The sequence below is a fragment of the Pleurodeles waltl genome, chromosome 4_2 (assembly GCF_031143425.1).
Source record: "Pleurodeles waltl isolate 20211129_DDA chromosome 4_2, aPleWal1.hap1.20221129, whole genome shotgun sequence".
NCBI lineage: Eukaryota > Metazoa > Chordata > Amphibia > Caudata > Salamandridae > Pleurodeles > Pleurodeles waltl.
Genome location: NC_090443.1, coordinates 412313595 through 412341093, shown reverse-complemented (window position 1 = coordinate 412341093; position 27499 = coordinate 412313595). Strand labels below are relative to the sequence as shown.

The window sequence follows — 27499 nt, the reverse complement described above, 5'->3', positions numbered from 1 at the left end:
TGGAATGAGGGGGGCCTTTGGATGTCCACCTGTCTTACCACTGGCTTGACAGGTGGTACAGGAGACACAAAACTCCTTAACTTTCTGGGACATATTGGGCCAGTAGAAGTGGTTGACTAGTCTCTCCCACGTCTTGGTTTGTCCCAAATGCCCAGCAAGGGGAATATCATGGGCTAAGGTCAGTATGAACTCTCTGAACTCCTGAGGCACTACCACTCTCCTAGTGGCACCAGGTTTGGGATCTCTTGCCTCAGTGTACAGGAGCCCATCTTCCCAATAGACCCTATGTGTTCCAGTTTTCTTGCCATTGGACTCTTCAGCAGCTTGCTGCCTAAGGCCTTCAAGAGAGGGACAGGTTTCTTGCCCCTTACACAACTGCTCCCTTGAGGGTCCCCCTGGGCCTGAGAGCTCAACCTGATAAGGTTCTAACTCCATAGGCTCAGTTCCCTCAGAGGGCAGAACTTCTTCCTGAGAAGAGAGGTTCTCTTTTTGTTGTTGTGTTGCAGCTGGTTTCCCAGCTGACTTTCCTTTTCTCTTGGTAGGCTGGGCCCTTTTTCCAGACTCCAGCTCTACTTTTTCACCCTGTGCCTTGCACTGTGCCCTTGTCTTGACACACACCAGTTCAGGGATACCCAGCATGGCTGCATGGGTGTTCAGTTCTACCTCAGCCCATGCTGAGGACTCCAGGTCATTTCCAAGCAAACAGTCTACTGGGATATTTGAGGAGACCACCACCTGTTTCAGGCCATTGACCCCTCCCCACTCTAAAGTTACCATAGCCATGGGATGTACTTTAGTCTGATTGTCAGCGTTGGTGACTGGATAAGTTTGTCCAGCCAGGTATTGACCAGGGGAAACCAGTTTCTCTGTCACCATGGTGACACTGGCACCTGTATCCCTCAGGCCTTCTACACTTGTCCCATTAATTAAGAGCTTCTGCCCGTATTTTTGCATGTTAGGAGGCCAGGCAGCCAGTGTGGCTAAATCCACCCCACCCTCAGAGACTAATGTAGCTTCAGTGTGACACCTGATTTGCTCTGGGCACACTGTTGATCCCACTTGGAGACTGGCCATTCCAGTTTTAGCTGGAGTGGAGTTAGAAGTGGTACTTTTCTTGGGACAGGCCTTGTCTCCAGTTTGGTGTCCAGGCTGATTACAGCTACGACACCAGGCCTTTTTGGGATCAAAGTTTTTACCCTTGTACCCAAAATTGGTTTGTGAAGAGGCTCTGGGCCCACCCTCCTGTGCAGGTTTTTGGGGGCCTGTAGAAGACTCTTTACTATTTTTGTTTTTGGATGTCTCAACACTCTTCCCCTGGGGAGGCTTTGTGGCCCCTTTCTTTTGGTCACCCCCTGTGGTAGTCTTGGTCACCCTAATCTTGACCCAATGGTCCGCCTTCTTTCCCAATTCTTGGGGAGAAATTGGTCCTAGGTCTACCAGATGCTGATGCAGTTTATCATTTGAACAATTACTTAACAGGTGTTCTTTCACAAATAAATTGTACAGCCCATCATAATTATTAACACCACTGCCTTGAATCCAACCATCCAGTGTTTTCACTGAGTAGTCCACAAAATCAACCCAGGTAAGCTTGAGGTTTTTTGAGCCCCCCTGAATCTAATTCTATACTCCTCAGTGAAGAATCCAAAGCCCTCAATCAGGGTTCCCTTCATGAGGTCATAAGATTTTGTGTCTTTTCCAGAGAGTGTGAGGAGTCTATCCCTACACTTTCCAGTGAACATTTCCCAAAGGAGAGCACCCCAGTGAGATTTGTTCACTTTTCTGGTTACACAAGCCCTCTCAAAAGCTATGAACCATTTGGTGATGTCATCACCATCTTCATATTTAGTTACAATCCCTTTAGGGATTTTCAACATGTCAGGAGAATCTCTGACCCTAGTTATGTTGCTGCCACCATTGATGGGTCCTAGGCCCATCTCTTGTCTTTCCCTTTCTATGGCTAGGATCTGTCTTTCCAAAGCCAATCTTTTGGCCATCCTGGCTAACTGGATGTCCTCTTTACTGGAGTTATCCTCAGTGATTTCAGAGATGTTGGTCTCTCCTGTGAGGGAAACAGCATCTCTGACTATTATATTTGGAGTCAGGGCTTGAGCAGCCCTGTTCTCCCTAAGTAGGACTGGAGGGGGGGGAATTTCCCTCCAAGTCACTATCTTCATCCTCTGTGTTGCCATCCTCAGAGGGGTAGGCTCTTTCAAACTCTGCCAAAAGCTCCTGGAGCTGTTGTTTGGACGGTCTGGGGCCCATTGTAATTTTCTTTATTTTACAGAGTGACCTTAGCTCCCTCATCTTAAGATGGAGGTAAGGGGTGATGTCGAGTTCCATCACATTCATCTGTACTAGACATTATGCTTCTAAAAGTTGGAATACTTTTTAAGAATCTAAAACTAGTTCTAGGTTCTAATTCAAACTTTCACAAACTTTTAAACTCTAAAAGAAATGCTAAACAGGGACTAACACAAGGCCCTAGCAGGACTTTTAAGAATTTATAAAAATAGCTCAAATTGCAAAAATCAATTTCTAATGACAATTTTTGGAATTTGTCGTGTGATCAGGTATTGGCTGAGTAGTCCAGCAAATGCAAAGTCTTGTACCCCACCGCTGATCCACCAATGTAGGAAGTTGGCTAGGTATGCACTATTTCAAAGTAAGGAATAGTATGCATACAGTCCAAGGGTTCCCCTTAGAGGTAAGATAGTGGCAAAAAGAGATAATACTAATGCTCTATTTTGTGGTAGTGTGGTCGAGCAGTAGGCTTATCAAAGGAGTAGTGTTAAGCATTTGTTGTACATACACACAGGCAATAAATGAGGAACACACACTCAGAAACAATTCCAGGCCAATAGGTTTTTGTTATGGAAAAATATATTTTCTTAGTTTATTTTAAGAACCACAGGTTCAAATTCTACATGTAATATCTCATTTGAAAGGTATTGCAGGTAAGTACTTTAGCAACTTTGAATAATCACAATAGCATATATACTTTTTACATAAAACACATTTAGCTGTTTTAAAAGTGGACAGTGCAATTTTCACAGTTCCTGGGGGAGGTAAAGTAATGTTAGTTCTTGCAGGTAAGTAAACCATCTACGGGGTTCAAATTGGGGTCCAAAGTAGCCCACCGTTGGGGGTTCAGAGCAACCCCAAAGTTACCACACCAGCAGCTCAGGGCCGGTCAGGTGCAGAGTTCAAAGTGGTGCCCAAAACGCATAGGCTTCAATGGAGAGAAGGGGGTGCCCCGGTTCCAGTCTGCCAGCAGGTAAGTACCCGCGTCTTCGGAGGGCAGACCAGGGGGGTTTTGTAGGGCACCGGGGGGGACACAAGCTCACACAAAAAGTACACCCTCAGCGGCACTGGGGCGGCCGGGTGCAGTGTGTAAACAAGCGTCGGGTTTCCAATGGATTTCAATGGGAGACCAAGGGGTCTGTTCAGCGATGCAGGCAGGCAAGGGGGGGGGGGCTCCTCGGGGTAGCCACTACTTGGGCAAGGGAGAGGGCCTCCTGGGGGTCACTCCTGCACTGGAGTTCCGATCTTTCAGGTCCTGGGGGCTGCGGGTGCAGAGTCTTTACCAGGCGTCGGGATCTGGGAAACAGGCAGTCGCGGTCAGGGGGAGCCTCGGGATTCCCTCTGCAGGCGTCGCTGTGGGGGCTCAGGGGGGGCAACTCTGGCTACTCACAGTCTCGTAGTCGCCGGGGAGTCCTCCCTGAAGTGTTGTTTCTCCACAAGTCGAGCCGGGGGCGTCGGGTGCAGAGTAGCAAGTCTCACGCTTCCGGCGGGAAACGCAGTTGTCTTGAAGTTGCTTCTTTGAAACAAAGTTGCAGTCTTGGGTGAACAGAGCCGCTGTCCTCGGGAGTTTCTTGGTCCTTCTAGAGCAGGGCAGTCCTCTGAGGATTCAGAGATCGCTGGTCCTGGGGAAAGCGTCGCTGGAGCAGTGTCTTTAGAAGTGGGGAGACAGGCCGGTAGAGCTGGGGCCAAAGCAGTTGGTGTCTCCGTCTTCTCTGCAGGGTTTTTCAGCTCAGCAGTCCTCTTCTTCTTAGGTTGCAGGAATCTAAATTCTTAGGTTTAGGGGAGCCCTTAAATACTAAATTTAAGGGCGTGTTTAGGTCTGGGGGGTTAGTAGCCAATGGCTACTAGCCCTGAGGGTGGGTACACCCTCTTTGTGCCTCCTCCCAAGGGGAGGGGGTCACATTCCTATCCCTATTGGGGGAATCCTCCATCTGCAAGATGGAGGATTTCTAAAAGTTAGAGTCACTTCAGCTCAGGACACCTTAGGGGCTGTCCTGGCTGGCCAGTGACTCATCCTTGTTATTCTCATTATTTTCTCCGGCCTTGCCGCCAAAAGTGGGGCCGTGGCCGGAGGGGGCGGGCAACTCCACTAGCTGGAGTGCCCTCTGGTGAGGGAACAAAGGGGGTGAGCCTTTGAGGCTCACCGCCAGGTGTTACAGCTCCTGCCTGGGGGAGGTGTTAGCATCTCCACCCAGTGCAGGCTTTGTTACTGGCCTCAGAGTGACAAAGGCACTCTCCCCATGGGGCCAGCAACATGTCTCGAGTGTGGCAGTCTGCTAAAACCAGTCAGCCTACACGGGTAGTTGGTTTAAGTTTCAGGGGGCACCTCTAAGGTGCCCTCTGGGGTGTAGTTTACAATAAAATGTACACTGGCATCAGTGTGCATTTTTTGTGCTGAGAAGTTTGATACCAAACTTCCCAGTTTTCAGTGTAGCCATTATGGTGCTGTGGAGTTCGTGTTTGACAGACTCCCAGACCATATACTCTTATGGCTACCCTGCACTTACAATGTCTAAGGTTTGGCTTAGACACTGTAGGGGCACAGTGCTCATGCACTGGTGCCCTCTCCTATAGTATAGTGCACTCTGCCTTAGGGCTGTAAGGCCTGCTAGAGGGGTGACTTATCTATACTGCATAGGCAGTGTGAGGTTGGCATGGCACCCTGAGGGGAGTGCCATGTCGACTTACTCGGTTTGTCCTCTCCAGCACACACAAGCTGGCAAGCAGTGCGTCTGTGCTGAGAGAGGGGTCCCCAGGGTGGCGTAAGATATGCTGAAGCCCTTAGAGACCTTCCCTGGCATCAGGGCCCTTGGTACCAGGGGTACCAGTTACAAGGGACTTACCTGGATGCCAGGGTGTGCTAATTGTGGAATCAAAAGTACAGGTTAGGGAAAGAACACTGGTGCTGGGGCCTGGTTAGCAGGCCTCAGCACACTTTCAATTCAAAACATAGCATCAGCAAAGGCAAAAAGTCAGGGGGTAACCATGCCAAGGAGGCATTTCCTTACAGCCGTGCACTTACATCAGATCGTATTCAAGCAATTTTAGACACACCAGTACCCTCTACTCAGAAAGATGTTCGTGCATTCCTTGGTCTTACTTCTTTTTGTAGGCAATGGATATTAGGGTTTTCACACATTGTCAAACCTTTGCTAGCACTTTTGACTAAAGATACTCCAATGCCCCTCCCATGGACAGATGAATGTGAGACTGCTTTCCGGCAGCTACGACAAGCCCTTTGTTCAGCACCAGTGTTAGGTACTCCAGATTACACGAAGCCTTTTGCACTTTACGTACATGAGAAAGATGGATGTGCATTGTCAGTTTTAGTACAGACACATGGCGATAAGTAGCGTCCCTGTGCATATTTTTCAGCAGTACTTGATCCTGTCGCTCGAGCGTTGCCTGGGTGTTTTCGTTCAGTAGCGGCAACAGCTGTGTCAATACATCAGAGTGAAGGGATAGTTTTGTCACATAAGCTGTTGGTGTTAGTACCCCATGCGGTTGATGCTCTTTTAAATCAAACAAAGACGCAACATTTAACTAGCGCTCGCCTGACAGGTTATGAATTGACATTGCTGGCTCCTCACATTACACTGAAGAGATGTGCAACGCTAAATCCAGCCACTTTGTTGCCAGATTTGGTGACTCAGCCACAGTCACAAGAAACACATGATTGTATATTCCTTACCGAAGAACAGACAAAGGGTCGTATTGATTTGCAAGATACGCCCCTTCCAGATGTAGATGGGGAATTGTGGGTTGATGGGTCTTGTTTGAAGTTGCCAGACGGTACGACCTCAGCTGCATATGCAATCACCACAATACACACGGTAGTGGAGACAGCTCGTATACCACAGAAGTCAGCTCAAGCAGCTGAACTAATAGCTTTGACACAAGCATGTGAGCTTAGTACTGACTTATGTGTGAACATTTATACAGACAGCCGCTATGCTTTTGGAGTGGCTCATGATTTTGGTTTGCTTTGGAAGGAGAGAGGGTTTCTCACATCCCACGGGATGCAGATAATGCACGGAGAATTAGTGCATAACCTCTTGACTGCATTGACATATCCAAAGAAAATAGCTAATGTGAAATGTAGTGCACACAAGAGAGTGATCGATAAGATAGGGCAAGGTAATGCCCTTGCGGACCGCGTAGCACGTGAAACTGCGATGCAGCGAAGTACTACTTTTATGTATGTAGTGAAGCCACAAGCTGAACGTTGGCATAATGCTAGACAAGATGTATTAGATATACAGAAATCTGCTTCTGTGATAGAACGTGAGCAATGGTCTGAAGAAGGTGCACTGGATGATGAGGGCTGTTGGCGGAATAAGCAGATGGATAAATGGAAATTGCCTATAGCTTTTGTACAACCTATGGTTCAGATGGCACATGGGCTGGCATATGGAGCTTCAACAATAACGAATTTGCTTACTCAAATTTGGGAGCATCCAGAAATTTCCAGTACAGCTAAGAGAGTAGTACAGTCTTGTTTGATCTGTTTACAATACAATCCTGGAAAAGGGACACGAACTCCTGCGGGAGGGTTTGCTACACCAACTGCACCTTTCGAAGTTCTACAAATGGATTATATTCAGCTTGAACCCTGCAACAATTTAAAGTATGTCTTGGTGGTGGTATGTGCCTTCAGTAAATGGATAGAGGCGTACCCCACAAAGGATAATACTGCCATTACCACAGCGAAGGTGCTTTTGAAAGAATTTTTCCCTAGGTTTGGTGTTTGCAGACTTTTATGGAATGATAACGGACCTCATTTTGTTGGGGAAGTTATTAAGTATGTCCTGAAAGGATTAGGGATAAAACAGAAGTTCCATGCAGTTTTCCACCCACAATCAGCAGGGTTGGTGGAAAGGTATAATGCTACTTTGAAGCTGAAGTTAGCGAAGATACAGGCTTCCACATCTTTAACTTGGCCGGATGCATTACCGTTGGCATTATTGTCTATTAGGTCAGTGCCACACTCTTGAACAGGCCTTACCCCCTATGAAATAGTATTTGAAAGGCCAATTAACATTTGGGGAGTTCCTAAGCCAAATTCTGTATATGATGTACCTTGTGTCCTGATGAATGATTATTTGGCACAGTTAACAAACAATTTGGTTTCTATTCATCAACAGGTTCGAGAAGCACTTCCTGACAGATCTACAGGTGAAGGCCATGAACTCCGACCTGGTGACCAGGTGATGATCAAGTCCTTTGAAAGATCAAGCAGCTTGGAACCAAGGTGGCGAGGCCCAGAGCAGGTGCTCCTTGCGACAAGGACAGCAGTTCGAGTGACGAACCGAAAGAATTGGGTCCATAGTACTCACTGCAAGAGAGTGCTACCTACCTTGGTGGAACCTGCTGTGCTGACCGATCATCGAGAGATCTTGACTACGGAGAAAGGCCGTGCTATATCACCTGACAAATCTGCGGAGCTCTTCCCGGACCATACGATTTCTGGAGTATTGCGATATCATTTAAGACAGAGGAAAGAATCTGCGATGCCGGAGAAAACTGATTGAGCTACCGCCCTGGGTTAGTGAAACGAAGAGCCAATGTGGCAAGGGGGTGGGATCAGCCATGCATTAGAGTAGTGACACCCGTCTTGGCCCGTGGTGAAGAAATCAGCAGCTGCCCAGGGATAAGAGCTCCAACTATTGTTTTTAATTAATTTCTGGAAGGGTCGATTATCACTGTTGCTAAAATGAAGTGAGCACAGCGTGAGGTTGGTTTGTTATAGGGAATGGACGCAGGCCAGGCCCTGTGACTAACTGCCGCCGCACACGGCCAAAGGCATTTAGTAGCTATTAGATTAAGCATTAGCAGAAGACATCTTGTATTTAGCAACTATTGTGAACATTTCGCAGAATCCATTTTGTATTCAAGGCAGCCATTTTCTCTGCCACATGCTGCCATGTGCTCGCCATGTGCTCTGTCCTACCTTCCTGTTAACTACTCTTGAAAATCTGTCTGGTGACAAGTTATATTTAGCATCTCCCACTTTGCACATGCCCAGTAAAGTCTGCAGCTGTTAGTAATTAGTAACCGATGGTAATGTGTCTACTAGTCCTTAAAACCTGTTAGCCCCTCCTACCTGTCGACTGTGCATTTCCATATGACCTTATATGTATATAAGTCTTGCTTCTATAACTGTACCACCTCCTTTTCGCCCCTGCGTGGGTATAAAAGGACCATGCTCTCTTAGTTCAGTGTGCTACTTCAAACATTACCGAAGGGTGCTGTTTGAACTGTAGTACCACCTCATGAGGTTTAATAAACTTTGGGGGTCATTACGACCTTGGCGGGCGGCTACCGCCGCCCGCCAGGCGGTAACCGCCATGCGGCCGCACTCGCGCAGCCCCCATTATGACATTCCCGCTGGGCCGGCGGGCGCAAACCAAGTTTACGCCCGCCGGCCCAGCGGGGATGAGGCCGCAACATAGGAGCCGACTCCTAATGGAGCCGGCGGTGTTGCGGCCGTGCGACGGGTGCAGTTGCACCTGTCGCGCTTTTCACTGTCTGCTATGCAGACAGTGAAAAGCTGGCCGGGGCCCTGTTAGGGGGCCCCTGCACTGCCCATGTGAGTGGCAAGGGCAGTGCAGGGGCCCCCAGGGGCCCCAGGACACCCCTTACCGCCAGCCTCTTCCTGCCGGTGCAAACCGCCAGAAACAGGCTGGCGGTAGGGGTGTCATAATCCCCAGGGCAGCGCTGCTTGCAACCCTGGTGGATTATCACCGCCGGGCTAAAACGGCGGGAAACCGCCAGGCTAAAACGGCGGGAAACCGCCGGCCCCGGTGGTGCGACCGCGGCGCTTCCGCCGCGGTCGTAATAGGGCTGGAAGCACCGCCAGCCTGTTGGCGATGCTTCCGTCCTATTAGCCCTGGCGGTCTCGGACCGCCAGGGTCGAAATGACCACCTTTGTCTTTTATTTCAGTTTCTGTGCCAACTTCTTCCTATATGGTTTGAGGACTTTGTGCAGAGAAGGGCAAACCCCTTGCACTAGTAGGCCTTGCTGAGGCTTACTTCGACACTGCACAGTGGTGGTTGGATTAATGTGTAGTAATGAAAATTACTTTACATTAAAAAAAAAATAGAAATTCAGTGAAAAAAACAAAGGTTACAGGGCTGTTATAGTTAGGAAATATAATTTTAAAAAACATAGAAATTCACTTAAAAAACACAAAGGTTATAGGGACGTTATAATTAAGCTCACATTTTAAATGTACCAAACCATAGAAGCATACCTGTTAAAGAGTTATCTCAAGTAATTATAACTTGTGCCCTGAGGTAACTATAACTCACGCCCTCATCATGCACTCCTAATAACCCCACAAATTACAGGACCTGCAGCCAACCCCCTGCCGCACACTGCTGAAGGTTGTGCGCAAGGGGTTTGCATTTATATAATGTAATTAAGTACACAGAAATTCACCAGTTATAGTTAGCAGCACTAACTATACCTCGTGCACCCGCCATGCACTGGATATGACCTCACATATGACATCAGTCATGATGGGTTCAATGACATAATTTATGACATCACTGATGACATCTCAAATTACATCATTGATAATATCACTGACAATATCACCCAGTGAGTGTGTTAGTTTAACTTATAGTTTACACAGTGGCTGTTAATTATCATTTTACTTTCCCATCTAATTTTGTACAGCTTATTTTGCTTCAGAAGATGGGTTTTCTGTAAAGTTTTACCCACAGTATAAAGGGTGCTGGTGTATGATGTTTATCACCTTCAAATCTAGGTTACTTATTAGCAAGTAGTGTCTTTTTTGACAAGTGGTGCATGGAGTGTACACTGCTCTTAGTAGATTCTTTTTAATACTCTGTGGTGTATTTCTCATGACAGTTTTACTTTTTGCAAACAGTGTGGTATAAAATAAACTCTCACCATAGAGTAAACACTGGCTACAATACCCAGTTTTCTACTGGTATCAACTTCATTTCTTAATGTAGGTTCAGTGAGTGTCAGGGGTTTGATACAGATAAAAGCTGTCCGTCCATAGTAGGGCATTTGTTTTCAAACTAGCATTCACTATTATGGCTGTCTCCGAACAGTTGTATACCGATTAAACACTGTACTCAATGAAGGTTCCCCATACAACTATGGAAGTTGTATCTGTGATGGCACTAACGATGCCTGATATTCTTGTGCTATTTTGTACTCACTGTCATGCCTCTCATGCCTGGGTAATTTATAGAGCAATGTGCGGGAAAATGAAGCTTGGATGATGTAATCAGTGATGTCATCAATTATGTGATGTCATCAGTGATATCACAAATTATGTCATAGAACATATCATGAGTGATGTCATATGTGAGGTCATATGTAGTGCATGGCGGGGGATCAAGTTATAGTTAGTGATGCTAACTATAACTGGTGAGTTTCTGTGTTTTCTATGTACTTAATTACCGTATGTAAATGCAACACCCCTGCTGTGCACAGCCTTCAGCGGTGTGTAACGGGGGGTGGTCTACTGCAAGTTCTGCCCTGTGGCCAGCCCCTGCAGCCAACATACAGCCAACCCCACACTACCCACGGCTTTCATCAATGCGCAGTGGAGGGTTCGCCATAGGGCCTGGCCCTGGGTCCCGTTTGTTGTTTATTAAAGGGAAGGGGGGCCGCACAGGTCCCCTTCCCGAGCCTTGTTAGGCCCTGGGGACTCCATCTCCTGGGGCCATTTCTAAAAATAATGGGGAGGGAGGCTGCTAGGCCCCAATCCTCTAACCTCTTTAGGCTCTGGGGACCTGATCCCCCTGGGCTGTATATTTTTTTGAAGGGAGGGACCAGCGCAGCTCCCCTCCCCAAGCTGTTATTGGCCCCGGGGACCACATCCCTGGGGAAACTTATTTAAGTAAAGGGGAGGAGAGCAGCAAGGCCCCCCTCCCAGAGCCTTGTTAAGCCCTGGGGACCCCATCCCCCAGGATCAGTCTTTTAAATAAAGAGGATGGGTGTGCATGGCCCTCCTCCCCAGGCTGATTTCAGCCTGAAGACCCCATCCCCCAAGGCTTGGTGTTCTGTTGAGGAGGAGGGGGTCACGTGGTGTCCCTCCCCATGCCTAGCTGGCCCTGAGGACCCCATCTCTCAGGGCCTGGTGTAATTTTCATGAGGAGTGTGCACACGGCCCTCCTCCCCTAGCCAAATTCGGCCCTGAGGACTCCACCTCACAGGGCCTGCCACTATTATTAGGGTGACACACCTCCCTCCTTGGACCCAATTCGGCCCTGGGATCCATCCCCTGGGACCTGGTGATATTTGCAGGGGGAGGGTGGTACACGGTCCCCTCTCCGGACTGATTTTGGCCCCAAGGACCCTATCCCCCTGGGGCCGGCAATATTTAGTAACAAATACTTTAATAAGATCAAATCAAATAAATACACTAGGTGATGCTATTTCCACACACTGTTTGTGTGCCGCACAGTTTTATTAGTAAAAGTGTATGTCTGTGCAAAGGTAATGATCATTCCAAATGAAAATGTGTTGTCGGTAATGGGAGTGTGCTACCACACCATGCATACTCCACTCTACACAGCTTCATTCTACTCTGCATTACTCCACCCCATTGTCCTCTAGTCTGCACCACTCCACTTTACACACCAGTGGACTCTGCACCACTGCACTCTACTCCACCCTGCAACACTCCACTCTATGTCACTACACTTTACACCTCACTACTTAACTCTGCACCACTCTACTCTATGCCAATACACTCTACTCTACAGCCCTCGTTTCTGCCACTTCAATCCACTCTGCAACACTGCCCTCTATGGAAATACACTCTACCTCAATGCACTCTAGTCTGTACCACTCCATCTAATGCCCCTGCACTCTGTGCCAATCCACTGTACACCACTCTACTCTGCACCATTCCACTCTGCCACTTTACTCTACTCTGAAAACAATCTACTCTGGGCCATTTCAAGCCACTGCACTCTACTCTAAACCACTGCACTTTATACCAATGCACTCTACGCAACTGCACTCCACATTACTGTACCAGTGTAGTCTGTCACTCTACTTTATGCCACTGCACTCTACGACAGTCTACTCTGCTACACTGCACTCTTGCTTCTGCACTCTATGCCACTCTGCTCAGCACCACTCTACGCCCCTGCACTCTATGTCACTCTACTCCACACCACTGCACCCTACACCACTGCACTCAGTGCCACTATACTCTACATCACTCCAGTCTAAGTCATTCCACTCTACTTTGCACAAGTCCACTCTACGCCACTCTGCAACACTGCACTCTATGCCAATACACCCTACACCAATGCACTCAGCTCTGTACCCCTCCTTTCTAAGCCCCTACAATCTATACCAATACACTGTACGTCACTCTAATCTACTCTGCACTGTATGCCACTGCACTCTACACCACTTTACGCCATTATTCAATGCCACTACTCTACACCACTCCATTCAATGCCATGTCACTCTACCCTGCACCACTCCACTCTACGACAGTTCTTTACGCTACCAATGCACTTTTTGCAACTGCAAATTACACCACTGCACTCTACTGTGCACCACTGTAGTCTATGCCACTGTTCTCTATGCAACTCTAGTCTATGCCACTGCACTCTACGCTTATGCACTCTATGCCACTCTACACCACTGCACTCTACGACATTCTACTCTGCAAAACTGTACTCTGCCACTGAACTCTATGCCACTTTACTCTGCACTACTGCACTCTACGACACTACACTTTGCAGTACTCCACTCTAAGCCACTATACTCTACATCACAGCACTCTAGGTCACTCAACTCTGCCACTCTACTCTACACAACTGTATTCTATGCCACTGCACTCTATGCTACTTTAGTCTGCACCACGCCACTCTGCACTCTACTTTACTATGCACTACTCTAATCTACACAACTGCATTCTTCTACGCTGCATTGTACACCATTGAATTCCCTGCAGCTGTACTCTACGACAATGCACTCTACACTAGTCTACTCTATGCCACTCCACTCCACACCACACCACTCTATGCCACTGCACTCAAAACAACTGCACTTTACTCTGCACCGCTACACTCTACAGCATTGTGCTCTATGCCACTGTACACCACTTCACTCTACGCCTCTTTACTCTGCACTACTATATTTTATGCCAATGCATTCTATGGCACTTCACTCCACTGAGCTCTGCAGCACTCCACTCTATGCCACTGCACTCTTTAGCACTATAATCTACTCTGCACAACTCTACACCACTGCAAACTACTATGCAGCACTCTAATCTATGCCATTGCATTCTAAGACACTGCATTGTACGCTGCTCAAGCCTATGCCGCTGCACTCTTAGCCACTATGCTCTGCAACACTCTACACCAATGTACTCTACACTAGTCCACTCTACTCTACTGTACGCAACTCCAATATACACTACACTCCATGCCACTCCACCCTACAACACTCTTTGCCATTCTAATCTCTGACACTCCACGCCACTAACTTTTAGCTATTCTGAGTAGCAGCCACACTGGTGTACAACATGCAAGGAACACATTGGCAAAGCCAACAGCTCTTGCTTAGGCGAGACCTATTGGCTTTGCCAATGCTTGTATATGTTACTATCACGTTCATCAGACGTGAGAGAATATCACAAAGTAGAAGTAGAAGCATGCAAGGATATGAGAAAGGCTTGCAAACGCATACAGGGACCTGCTGCTAGGCCAATTAAAATAATGCGAACCCGCGGACAATTCATTAAGGGTCATGGCGCAGGACAACGGCAAACAGCAGCCGGAGTTCTAAGAATTTAGGCTCCAGAAAAGAGCAGCGGAGTTTGCACTCAGTGAAACGCTCCATAAGCCCATTATAGTGAAAAATTGGTGACACCGCCACAACCAACTAGATTATCTTGTACTTTCAAAAACAGTGGGTAGTATAAGCAATAGGAACGGATCAAAGGCAGGCTGCAAAAAACAGGCATCTTTCTCATCGACCCGTCACGCTATCAAGTCACAGAAGACTCCACAGCCGGTCGACATTTAGTGAAATAGAAGAAAGCCCAGAAAGACAGCTCAATCGAATAACACATGAGCCTGGAGGAAACAATGCGGCCATGTTTGAATGAGTGAAATGTATATTCCATCCAAAGAGTATCATATGTTTGCTTCAAAAATCTAAATAGCGTTCAATCTGTAAAAGGTATATACATATACAACGTATACTGTTTATCAAAAGGTATACGTATAAGAACTCTGTTAAATATATGCTTACTACAAATTATGCAGAATAATTATATGAATTATGACCATTGATTTCTATACAGGAAAACATATTCCTTGGCTCATGAACGTGGTTCTGTTCGCTCAGATGGTAGGCTGTCGTTTCGACTCTGAAAATGGCTACTGTGCTGGAGGAAGAGCCATCAAAGACCTGTCACTGCACCGACGTCCTTTAGTTAGATATGGCCGCCATCTTTGAATTTGTTCAAACGTGTTAACGTGAAAGCGGCTTCTAAGGTAGTCAGTTTCTTTTATGATCGAAATGACGTATTCATATTTTGACACAACTTGCTGGATACATGTTTTTTTACGTCAATTGAGTGGTTGAATCAGGTCATGCTATCCTATTTTTATTTTTTCAAAATGATACACTCACATCTCATACATTGAACATCGTTGTGAAAAAGATATGGCGGTGAATGTCTTAAAATATACGTTATGTGATACGTAAATTAAAGATGTATCTATACATATCAGTTCCATGAATACACTGTTTGAAATTTCTGACATGTCTGTTCTGTTCGTGCTGAGCATACGGGCAACCGCACATTGCCCTGACCGACCAGCTAAACTTTGCTCGTAGGGCGAGCTATCAGAGAAGGTGCAGCACGTAGCCTCCCTTGCAGCAGGGTGCTGATCCGAGGCTACCTGTGGGCACAGGGCCCTTCCTACTCCCTCCAGGTGCAGCAGCAGGTAGGCTCAACAGGTGGCACCCTCCACTGAAAATATAATACCCTTTTCCCCTTAATATACAATCAGTCTTCATCATCCCCTCCCTTTGATATAATTCTCTTTCCATGGTCCTCTGAGAGATGTGCTTCCGTCTTTCGATATCCGCTTTCTGCTGACATTACACCAGTGTCTACAACCTGCTCCACAGAAACTGGAATGGGCTTTTTTTGCATTGAGACTTAATGGAAATGAATAATTAAGGCCACTTATTGAGCAGATTGAAATTCCTCCGCTTTTAAATGATGACATTTCTCTTTTTTTATATTTGATCGCATTCAAACACCAACTCGCTTTGATCTCAAGAAAGTTGGGTTTTAATTTGAAATATTATTTCCACTAATGGTTCCTTTTATGGGGTTAGAGGACCCCATTTAAGATCCATATCACTTTTTTGTTTGAATTAGTGCAGAGAGTACAGGTCTTCCTGAACTAGATGTATTTTTCATTACCTTTGGTGCTTTCTGTTCCTTCTGGATTGGCCCCGTCCTATGATTCTACGAGAAAGCCCTTACCTCCGTCACATTCTGATGCATGGTTTAGGAGTCAGTGATTGAACGTGTACGAGTGTATTTTCATTTTCAACAATTGTTGAGGATGATGTTGCACTGATTCACTAATAAAGCTTATTTTTAAATCTGTTTTCTTTGTAGGTTGACTTTTGAATCAATTATCAAAGGGCTTGGCTCTGTAACAACAGGGTTTCTGCCTATGCACTTGAGTACCACCTGGTGGATCTGCATGCATATGCACACTGCACAGCAGCGAGGTGTGGTAATGTGCAAACATTTGTTTTCACCTGTTGTCATAGATGAAGAAAGCATATGGATTATATGGGGGTATGTCACCTACTTCAGCTTGCTTATCCTTCCTTATTTCAAGTCTCTGTTTTCCCTGGGTTCTCCGCATCTGGGAGAATGAACGAAAACATTTTATTTATGATTAATTAAGACCATTCAATATTTACAATCATGTTTACTCAGTAGTATAAACTTTATCCACCGTTTTAAAAACGACATTCATAAATTTGACAAATCCACTTGGTACAGTGCCTTCAGTGCCGTTACAACACATAGAAATTGCATCTCTGCAGCTTCTCAGGTTCACTTTATGACATTTTTGAATTAGAAACCCTTCAGGTCAAATGCAGAGGCCGGGCAGCAGCATACAAGATGGGCAAGTGACTCATTTTTTGCTTAAAAAGAAAAAAAATGGCAGATCGAACCTTGTCTCTTGTATCTCCAGGGTTGTGTTACCTCCCATGAGTCAAAAAGTGAGAAGCGCAGGTGTATAAACTGAATTTTTTATCTTAATCAAAAAGCAAGAACAAAATATAGATGGCGATTTGTCGATCCATAGCTTCTTATGACTAACTTGCTGTGTGCCTTGATTTTGAAGAAGTCCTGATATTTTTAACTCGATTGACTAATTATTCCCTTTTGCAATAGCTGCTTGAGGCTTCCATAGGAGAGATTAGAGTCACAGGGAGTTATCGTTTTGAGTTGTGATAATTGGTATTTGTAATTTGTGCCACGGAGTGTTGTTGGCCCAATCAAATTCTTGCCAAAGAAGGCCCTTGAATGAGTTCTTATCTGTTTTTTTGTTTTAGTTTGCACCACTATCCTTTTGCAAGTGCGTGAACAATTAAATCGAATTCTAATGTAACTTATTGTTGACTTATTTAGTTTGGGAGACTAAAAACTGATTAATAAAGTTTGCTTCCCATTTGGCAGTTACGTATTTTATAGTTTCGCATCAGTTTGGTATACAGAAGGCAGCTTTTCCTTCGATTAATCATTGAAGGAGTGAACCTGCCCCAAAAATTAGCCATATCGGCTGGGGTTAGGATGGACATCTTTCTCAATGTATCACTGATTCAGTGTTTCAGGTACTGAACGTTTGACTTAAAGATCGTTGCTCATAGGCATTTCAGTCAACATTAAATACATGATAGCAAAGTCTGACCACAGCCCCCAAAATGCAGGAGACTGCACATGAATGCCCTGTTGTGGAAACATAGTTGTAATCCTAGCGGGGATCCTAATCTGTATATATCTCTATAAAGATAGAGGTATTTCATAAGAGTTGCTTGCCATTCTTAGGTTGAGCCTACCAGACAGCGCAAGCTGTTGCGTTGCACAAGACCTATTGTGGGCTTACCAGGAACTTTTAGGGGTTTACAGCCCACCCATTGCTTACCATTGGTTGGCTTTATTGCCACTCTTATTTGCTTGCTTCTTATCAGATGGCTTCCTTGTCATAGCCTGTTCATCTTGTGTTTGTCCCGCCCCTGGAGCATAGCCTTTTTGCCATCTCTGTAACTGACTGACTTCTGTCCTTCCCCCATCCCCTTGCGCTCTGTCTTGTTCTTGCCTTCAAGGGGTTCTCTCCACTCCCAGCATTGCTGTCACTTTCATGTGTTTCTCCTGTCCACCACAGCACTCCTTGTTCTTCTCTTTGTAGAGCCCCTCGCTCTGGGTTCTTTCTAGGTCTTTCTGTCTTGTTCTTGCCTTCAAGGGCTTCTCTCCCACTCCCAGCATTGCTGTCACTTTCATGTGCTTCTTCTGTCCACCACAGCACTCCTTGTTCTTCTCTTTGTAGAGCCCCTCGCTCTGGGTTCTTTCTAGATGGGTTTCTCCTCCAAGCACTTGCCTAGCTCTCGCAGTCATATGATGGTTTCCTCCTCCTCTCGCCTACCCACTTCCCCATACGCTCCTCCATTATCCCCACCAGCTGTCCTTTTTTTTATTAGATTAGGGCTTTAGCTCTAAAAAAAATATTTATTTTGTTATTTACTGATCCAAGTGGCACAATTTAAAGCAAATGGTGCACACATCATTCAGCTAGTGTGAGCATGGGTTTTGAAGTATGCATGGGCTAATGGACTGCTGGCAGTCACGTCATTGCTTCTTTATTTTTATTTATATATTTTTGACGATGCTGCACAATGTTAGGAAAAAGCCTTGGCAAAGCCAGTAGGCCCCAAAGGAGAGATCCGTTGCCTTTGCTAATGCTTGTTAGGGCTTATAGCCTCAATAATGACTCATTTTTCCTTAAATCGAGGATCTACATATTTCCTCCAGCAACATCAGGCTTAGTCATTTAATTCATAAATACACCGTTATATTGGATTCTGGTTTTGACAAGTTCTTTCCGTCAGATGAGTGCCTTACTCGCTCACTGTAACACTGTGTCACTGGAACCAAGCTATACCTGGCTGATGTGCCCATAACAGGGGCAAAACTGGTTCTGGGTTGCTTGTCTTTCCATACAGGGAGGACCTGGCTTGGCTCTCTGGGCTGGACTGTTCGCATTGGAGCTGGGTCACGACTGATTTGCATATAACTGGGTCCAAACTGAAGTGACAGTGTGCAAAAGAACAATGGATTGGGATAGGGCCCTGAGCGATTACCGGAGGTTGAGATTAAATTCAAGCATTCCAACCATCACTTTCTATGTACTTTAATATGTCGTCCTAAGTGGGACGGGTGTGCCCAGATGTGGGTCCCGTGCACACTGTGTCACCGGAAGCAGGGTATATCTGGCTGATGATCCCATCAGGGTGGACCTGGCTTGGTAGTTCAGGCTAGACTGTTCCCGCTGGAGCGGGGTCAAGACTGATTTGCATATAGCTGGGTCTAAACTGAAGTGACATGGTGTGCAAAAGATCGATGGGTTGGAATGCGACTGCAAGTAATTACCAGTGACTGAGATTAATTCAATCATTCCATCCATCACTTTTTGTGTACTTTAATATGTCACCCTAAGTGGGGCAGGTATGCCCAGACATGGGTCCTATGCTCACAGTGTCAGTGGAGCCGAACTATACCTGGCTGATGAGCCCATAACAAGGGCCAAACTGATCATGGGGTGCTTGTGTTCCGGTTCATGGAGGAGCTGGCTTGGCAGTTCGGGCTCAACTGTTCCCATTGGAGCAGGGTCAAGACTGATTTGCATATAGCTAGGTCCAAACTGAGGTAAGATGGTATGCTAAAGAACAATGGATTGGAATGTGGCCCTAATTACCAGTGGCTGAGACTAATTCAAGTATTGCATCCATCACTTTTTGTGTACTTTAATATCCTGCTCTAAGTCACAGGTCAGCAGAGTGCTTTACAGATGACATAACAAAGCTAATATATAAATATTTCAGCTTAACAGCCATAAAAGCACATAAAAAACATGCAAAAGATAGTTAAAAGCATGCAGAAATAGTTAAGGACATGCACAACAGGGTTACCCAAAACAATTTGATTACACTTCAAAATAATCAACGCAAACTTGTATGCAACTATTGCCCTTAATCCTGTAAGAAATAAATATATAAAACAAGGTAAAAGTATGAAGTGACCCCAGTCATTCAAATTTGAGACAACCAAATTCAGACTGGGAAAATTGGTACAGGGTGGATATAATGTATATCATAGATCGTCACTAGCTTCCTTCTCAAGGGAGGCACTTATTTTTTGCCTTACCCTCTACATTGCCACCAGATAACGAGTAAGTGCAAAAATCAACAGTTTGCTAGTGTCTGTTTTTTTTAGTATCCTTAGAGCCTCTTTATGTTCTCTGACACACATGTTCCGGCACAGCAGAAATATCCAGCAGAACCTACTAATTAAAGACAGAGAGAAGAACATAATATGCTCAGTGGTTTCTTTGGGGGCGCCACAGTTCAGGCACCATCAATCCTCAGACCCTGGGATTCTTGCCCACTTGGCAGTAAATGAGTGGAAAGGGAGGGTTCCATACCAGAAAAGTAGGTACAGGCACCTAGCTAACAGTGGCTCTATCTCATCCAGGAAATCCTCACTAGTATAGAAATGTGTGACTGAAAGGAATGCATTAGCCAAGGAGCCTGGTTTTGCCTGTAGATATAGTAAGGCATCTATATATTACCAGTAGGCTGTTTTGAAGTTGGACTTGGAGATCGCTCCAACCTTGCCAGGGGTGCTCCACAGGCTTGCCTTCCCAATCTCTTCCAGTGTGGCTTTCACATATTTTAACCAAGGTATATTACAAGAGCCTGCAGAGTAATTCCTCTGAACCTAGCTGATCAGAGTGGTGGTGCCCTGGGGTAGCTCAGATTCTCCTACAATAAAGAATGGGACGCAGTCTAAATTTGTCTTATAGGGCTCTGTGCCCAAGATCCAGCCTAAGCGGAAGTAAGGGAGTGCTTATGGGGGCGACTACTATCTGGCGCATAAATCGATTTTTTACTATGTCTAACGTGGACAGACCCATATTCACACAGAACTCTGCACCATAGGAGGCTATCCCTAGGGCCTGATGTTTATAGATCTGTAGTGCCAGATGTGCAGAGTGTAACTGTGAACTACTTGACATCTCAGTTATTCATCCTGCAACTTGCCTACGGTGCGTAATGTGGGCATACCACCTAAGGTGCTCTGTTAGTGTAATGCCCTATTGCGCAAAAGTGCACTCTCGCTCGAGTGGGGTTCCTGCTAGTGTTGCATTAGCTTTGGTCAAGTGTCCTGGGTTCAAGACCATATAGTTGGTCTTGCCCACATTTATGTCTAGACCCCTCTGTTTACAGAAACGCTCAAAGCGATCCAAGAGTTTTTGTAGACCCCCTTGGAGATTTAGAGAAAAGAGGGTGTCATTGGCGAACACAAGGACACAACCTGGGTGTGTCATTCTCGCACTGGTCTAGAAAGTTTATGAGACAGTTAATATAAAGCGTAAATAATGTGGGAGCTAGTATGCATCCCTGTCCCACCCATCTGTTTACAGAGAATGGCTCTGCCATCTTACCTGCTTGACCACATCTGACCTGAACATAGTTGTTGTTATGCAATCTTACAAAGATGTCTAATAAGTAATTGGGTACCCCAACTCTTGAAGTACCCACCAAAGGATTGACCTAAAAACTAAATGGAAGGTGGAGCGCAGGTCCACAAAGACAACATACAAGCAACCACTGCCCAGAGTGACCACTTTCCAGTACAAGAGCTGGAGTCACAACACTTGATCAATTGTGGTTGTGGATTCACTGAAGCTCGTCTGCCAGGGTGTCAAAATCTCATTGGCTACCAGCCATTCATGTAGTCTATCCAATATGACCCTTCCGAACAGCTTTTGAGACATATCTTTAGGATTTATGGGTCTATAATTTGCTTGCAAATAACGTGAGCCCTATTTAAAAATGGTGATAATTTCGGCCCCATCCCACATCCGAGGCAAAGGTGCCTCTTTCATGATAGCTGTAAATATCACTGAAAATAGGCACTCCAAATGTCTATCTTACTCAGAAATAGATCTTGGGGAATTTTATCTAACCCCAGCGCTTTATTGGACACAATTGACACCCGGGCTCATTTGCTGGCTACCGGGGCTTGTCAGTTCCCCCTTCTGCGTATATAAACTAGAGAAGTGAGCAACTCAGTCACTAGCTGGCATATGTGTTTCAATGGAACAGAATCCATCCCTACTACCAGAAGACTCCAGATTCGAAAAGGACCGATGGTCGTTCTGTCTAGCAGCAGCTAACAGGCTCTCCCACATTCGCCACTCCCACCCTTGTTTTGCAGCAGATAGCGTCTTTTTATAAGAACACCTGGAAGATGGATCCAAACTATCTTGCTTTGTTATTGCTTCAACCAGCGTGGACACGGCAGTTCTACAATGTTTGTTATACCATGCTAATGGGTGCTTCCTCTCAGCTGTTCGCCTAGTCTCAATAAAAAAAGAGGTTACTCAAGCTTTTAAACAGCCTACTGTGTAAATCAGAAATTGCCCCAAGGGTGCTCTGGCGTTCCCAGCTTGAGCCTGTGATAAGTCACCCCATGCCACTTACAACCAAGCTGTAAATCTCGCTAATGGGCTCCTGTGAATATACCATACTACTCCATTTGACCCTGCGTCTATTACTGGTAGTTCTCAGTCTTCTGTCAATTGACTCTCCTTGGTTGCCCATCTGGGCATTTGTGATTTTACTCAACTTGAGATCCAGGGTGTTGTGGTCACTATCTTGGCGGGGTATTATTGTCATATCAACCAGATGTGACCATAACTTGATATCCAGCAATATATAATCAATTAGGCTGGTGTGATTTATGCGGTTAAATGTATGGTTTCCAGACTTATCAGAGATGGTTCTGCCATTGCAGGCACGTAACCCCGGATGTAGAGTAAGCATGTTGATTTGGATGCAGTGGATTACTATTTCTTAATGGGAGGCCTCTCTAGATCAGAGATTGACCATACAACATCCTCATTTGCCAGGAGGGCTTTAGTATCTACACTCTAAAGGTTCGAATTGACAATTAAAGTCACCCTCCATGATTTTCCTAGCATTGTGTGGCAGCGCAGTTCAAGGCACATTTAGTTAATCTAATGGGTTCCTTTTTGTGCCCAGTGGGTCTGCAATAAACATTGTAGATATAATAAATTACACCCTGGGGACAGACGGACTAATACATAATAAGTCGGTCCACCTTAACCTCTCTTGGCATACCGGCCATAGTGGTTCTCACCAAGATTGGGAGTCCCCCTAATGGCCTGCCCTTCCCAGCTGATACAGCTTCCTTAAAGATGTTGACATAACCTGTGCGGTGTATAGGTTGCAAGGACCAGGTCTCTTGGAAAAGGCAGATATAATGTTGTTCTACAAATTCACACCACTCAGGGTGGACTAATTTTGATGCCAGACCTGCTACGTTCCAGGAGATAAGTTTGGTTGGGGCATCCATAGTGACAGAAACATCCCGTCCCTCTGCAGCTGTTGTTAGAATTAAGGAAGCAGGACGGCTCGGCCCATCTAAATCGAATGTGTAGGGTGGCAGTAAAGTGTTGTTGGTGCCCCCCATCAGTGCTAGACTCTCTTGACTAATGCTAGATCCCACTGTAGCAATTTGCTGGCACTCAGGACTGGCTCGTTGTTGGCCCATGACTATCAAATTTGCTTCAGGACAGACATCTACAGTTGCGTTGGCAGTCTAACTTCGAGGGCACTGACTGTCCTGTGCTGCCCCTGGCCAAACGGGGTCCTGCGGCAGACAATGGAGCAGAGACCCAAGTCACTCCTAGTGCTATTGTTATTGGGGATGGGATTTATGGTAGGCCCTCTCTCTGAACTAAATGGGGTGTCACTCCATATTCCGCCCTCTCAATGCTGGCGCTATAGATTGGCCACTGGCTTCCAACAGAAAGTCAGTCTACTTCAGCTAGTGAGTCAAAACAATTATAGGTGGGTGTGAAGTAGATGTCACGAGGTCTCATCTGATCAGAGTGAGGAGGAGTTAATAGGAGTAGAGTTTATTGCCTCTGTGATTGCTGTAAAATAGTGGAGTACTGTAGAGTAGGAGATCAATAGAAAAATCCTAGAAATGCGGGCTCAGCGCGAGTCCCTATTAAGAGATTACTTGCACAGCCAAAAAACACACTTTGGGCCAAAGATGGAAATCTAAAATTAACAGTAATGCATTTGCCACCACGATCCACCCACCAAAGCCCATTCCAGGTCATTCTTCTGGTAAGTAGTGTATTATTAGCCTTTAATAAGGGAAAGCCTCTAAACCGTGCAAGCCAACCCAGGGTTTTATTAAAGAGCTCATTGTGTGACTCGTTGTGCCCTGCCCACAACTGGGGGACTTTGGCTAAGACTGTTGCGTATGGGCAGGATGCCTGTGGAAAATTTACCACTGGTAGATTAAAGTTCCCCATAGGTCCTTTCAATCCAGTATTACTTGGGGTAACCTTCTTTGTTACAAAAGATCTTTCCTGAGCAAAGAGAGGGACAGGGCATCTCACAATCAATACCAGACTGCCTCTGAACCTTGGGAGGCGGTCACCGGATAGCCTAGTCTCGGGAGGGCAATAGGCTGAATAAAGGTCCTTGTGTGCTCGTGGTAGGATGTACCTCATTTGTAACTCCTGCAATACTCTGGGGTCCTTTGTGGCATGGGGTTGACTGCCTCTGACAGAGCCTGCGCCTGCCTAATGGCAGCCACACCTTTCTCAGCAACTGCAAGGTGGGAACATAATGCAGAGAGTTGTTCCATGAGTACCTCTCTAACTTTAGGCATGCAGTCTTCCTTTAATTGCTCAATCCAAGCAGCTTTGGATACAAGGACTACACTAACAGATCTAACAGAATGTACCTTCGTGAGATGAGTTCCAGTATTGTCTGTCCGCAGAGCCAAGGGGCGGATGCCGTGACCTGCCTCTTCCTGGTTCTGATGGGTGCAGGACAGGCTCGCCCTTGACCCTGGCTTAGCCCAGGCGCGGCCCACACACTTTCCACGCAGCGGGCCTCAGGAAGTGCTTTATAGTGCACAATGATGATTTCTTAATTTCGCTTTCTCATATTTTTAAATTAAGAACGGTTTCCTATCAAGGGTAAAGGCTGACAGCAGCAACAACCATTTTCAAAAGACTTTTACAAACATAAAAACAAAAGCGACAGTCTGAGGTTTGCCTTTACATCTGCACGAATGAGACACTTCCCCCTGCGTCAAATAGTCTAAAGCGCAATCGTAGAAACTGAGAAACGAAATTCTTTATCGAGTACAAGTATGGTTGACACTCTGTTGTTTTGTAGCTTCTCATGATCAGCTTATTGTGACGCTTGGTGCCTGGACTGGTACTTGCTGCCTTCTTCAATATTTATTTAATGCACCCGTAGGGACTGGTCGAGTTCCAAGGAAGTGTTATTTGGAGCTTTTTCGCATGGAGTCTATCACAGAGTGTGTTTACATTGCGACCACATTTTGACAAAGAAAACTTTTGAAGGTATCCTTGTCTTTATCTTTTATATTTCAAACCAACATCTTAGTAAAGCTGCTAATGCCAAATGTTTGGTGGAGTAAACTGAATTCTAGTCTTATTTGATCTTGGTTAACTGAGTTCTGCAGCTTAAGTATTTGTTTGTAGAGTTTACTCTTAACCTGATTTATCCAACAACATAGTTTGCCAGGAAAAAAGACAAGTCAGTAGGTTGAAGAAGGTAAAAAATTATTTGTACTCACTACTTTGAAAAGTGCCTGTACTGATGGACCCACAAGATGTTTTTGTAGCTTTGGAAGAGCAGATCTTTAATGCTGATGCTTTGCTTTTGAGAACCATATGAATTTTGCATTGACCTGTGACTTGGGATTTCCCCCCTAGATATTTGTACAGTGTGGTTGAGGAGATGAAGTTGGGTCCTGATTTCCATGTTTGACTGATACTGTGATATTTTAAAACGTTCCACTTCGAGTCTTTTCTTGGTCCATTTCTGGTGTGTCGGCTTCACAGTAGGTATTCAGGTTATGTAGTGTGATGGAGACCTACAAATGTATAGTTTAAAATAACTGTGTCATTGGCCAATTGTGTTACGCATAGCCAATGTCCATTTAGCTTTGGTGGGCATGTTCTTGGTTTGATGAGGGCCTTCTCCACATGTGTCATCTGCCAAGAATAAACTGAAAAAGAAAAACCGGGACCAGGATACATCCTTGTATCAATCCTCTGTTTATAGATATTTCGTTAGTGTGCCGTTGGCACCCATTTTCACTTGAATCCGATTCCTGAAATACAATGATAATATTGCTTTTAAAATTTTGTCTGGGATACCCACTTGTTTCCTTTTGTCCAGATTACCTTTTGGTTGATACAGTTAAAAGCCTTTTTGAAGTCAATGAAACCTGCATATGGGTTTCTGCTCTTGTCTTTTGTTTTATGGAACATGATACATAATGCAGGAACCAAGGAAAAGAAGTAGCAGTCCTCGAAGACTCTTCACAGTGTCCCTAGCCATTACGTTTGAATTGTTTTGAAGACAGCTGCCCACATCCTATCCGGGCAAAGTGCTGCATCCTTTTGGCGTTTATTATCCTGAGCGGAAGTACATGTTTGCACTAGTCCAGTGCACATGGGCCTTCCTCCTTTAGTTGCTTTGTTGGTCTTTTGGTTACAGTGAGTGCACCCAGATCGATCTCTGATGGAAAAAAACGTATTCTTTTATTACATCCTTCTCCACATATAGGGCCTGATTACAACTTTGGAAGAGGTGTTAATCCGTCCCAAAAGTGATAGTAAAGTGACGGATATACCACCAGCCGTATTACGAGTCCATTATATCCTATGGAACTCGTAATACGGCTGGTGGTATATCCGTCACATTTGGGACGGATTAACAGCTCCTCCAAAGTTGTAATCAGGCCCATAATGTTTTACTTAGTCTTGCCATTCAGAAACCTTTATCTAATTGCATTAAGAAGTTCTGCTAGCGGCGTAAATTCTGTTAACCCTTCTCCAGAATTCACTTGAGTTCTTGGAGTAGCATGAATTGTGAAGGAACTCCCATTGCTATTCTTTGGCAATTTGTTTTCTCCTCCCAAATCAGTTATTTGTACGCATCATTGTGCTGCTTAATTTCCTTTTTTAACACCTCGTTTTTTAAACTTATTTGAGTCGCCAATCTTATTTTGATGAGTAATTTCCTTTTTTTTTTTTGTATTAGTTGGGTCATAACAAATGAGTTGATGTATAAGGCAGTGGGGTCATACGGGTTGCTAGGTTTTGATATGGTTAGTAAAGAACCAAGAAGATCTGGAGTTATGCTTATCAACCATTCTTGTAGCAGTTCGTTAACCTTTGCACACCATTTCATTAGTTTAGCTTTGTGCATGTGACCTCTGTCCCTATCTTTTTCATGTGTATTACTTGAAGTTTAAGATAATTTTTTTCCGGAGTGATCACTTTTAACCCTTTCGCTGATAGGCTTCCCTTTGCAGCACCCCACCCCCGTGCTGAGCCCTTTTTGGGGTAGTTTGCGCTTAGGCCCCGTAACTTTTTGTCCACATAAGATATCCATGACAAATTTGTGTCCTTTTTTTCCAACATCCTCGGGATTCTAAAAGTACCTAGGCTTTGGGAATTCCCCTGGAGGGGACCGAGAAATTAGCCAAAATACAGCAAAATGTAGGTTTTTTTGGGGAAAAATTGAAAAAAGTGCTGCAGAAGAAAAGGTCTATTTTCTCTGCAGATAGCATCAGTGAAGCGTTTGCAGTGCTAAAATCACCATCTTTCCAGATTTCAGGAACAGGCAGATCTGAATCAGAAAACCTAAATATTCAACTAGTTTTGGCATTTTAGTGCGATAGGCCCAATTTTTCCTATTGTTTGTGCTTTCAACCTCCTTCAAGTTAGTGGTAGAAATGGGTGTGAAACCAATGGTGGATCCCGG

At 45.3% G+C, this 27499-nt stretch overlaps 1 protein-coding gene across 2 annotated transcripts in view; it reads left to right on the top strand.

Moving 5' to 3' along the window:
• The first annotated feature begins 15145 nt into the window (after nt 1-15145).
• Nucleotides 15146-27499, top strand: part of PLPP6 (phospholipid phosphatase 6) — a 76979-nt gene continuing 64625 nt past the window's right edge. The window contains exons 1-2 of one of the 2 annotated variants that reach the window (XM_069231615.1): nt 15153-15273; nt 15963-16148. In XM_069231615.1, coding sequence (XP_069087716.1) covers nt 16134-16148 — 15 coding nt within the window. In that variant the 5' untranslated portion in view covers nt 15153-15273; nt 15963-16133. Of the gene's footprint in view, nt 15274-15962; nt 16149-27499 lie in introns of both variants that reach the window. The other variant, XM_069231616.1, reaches the window with a different exon arrangement.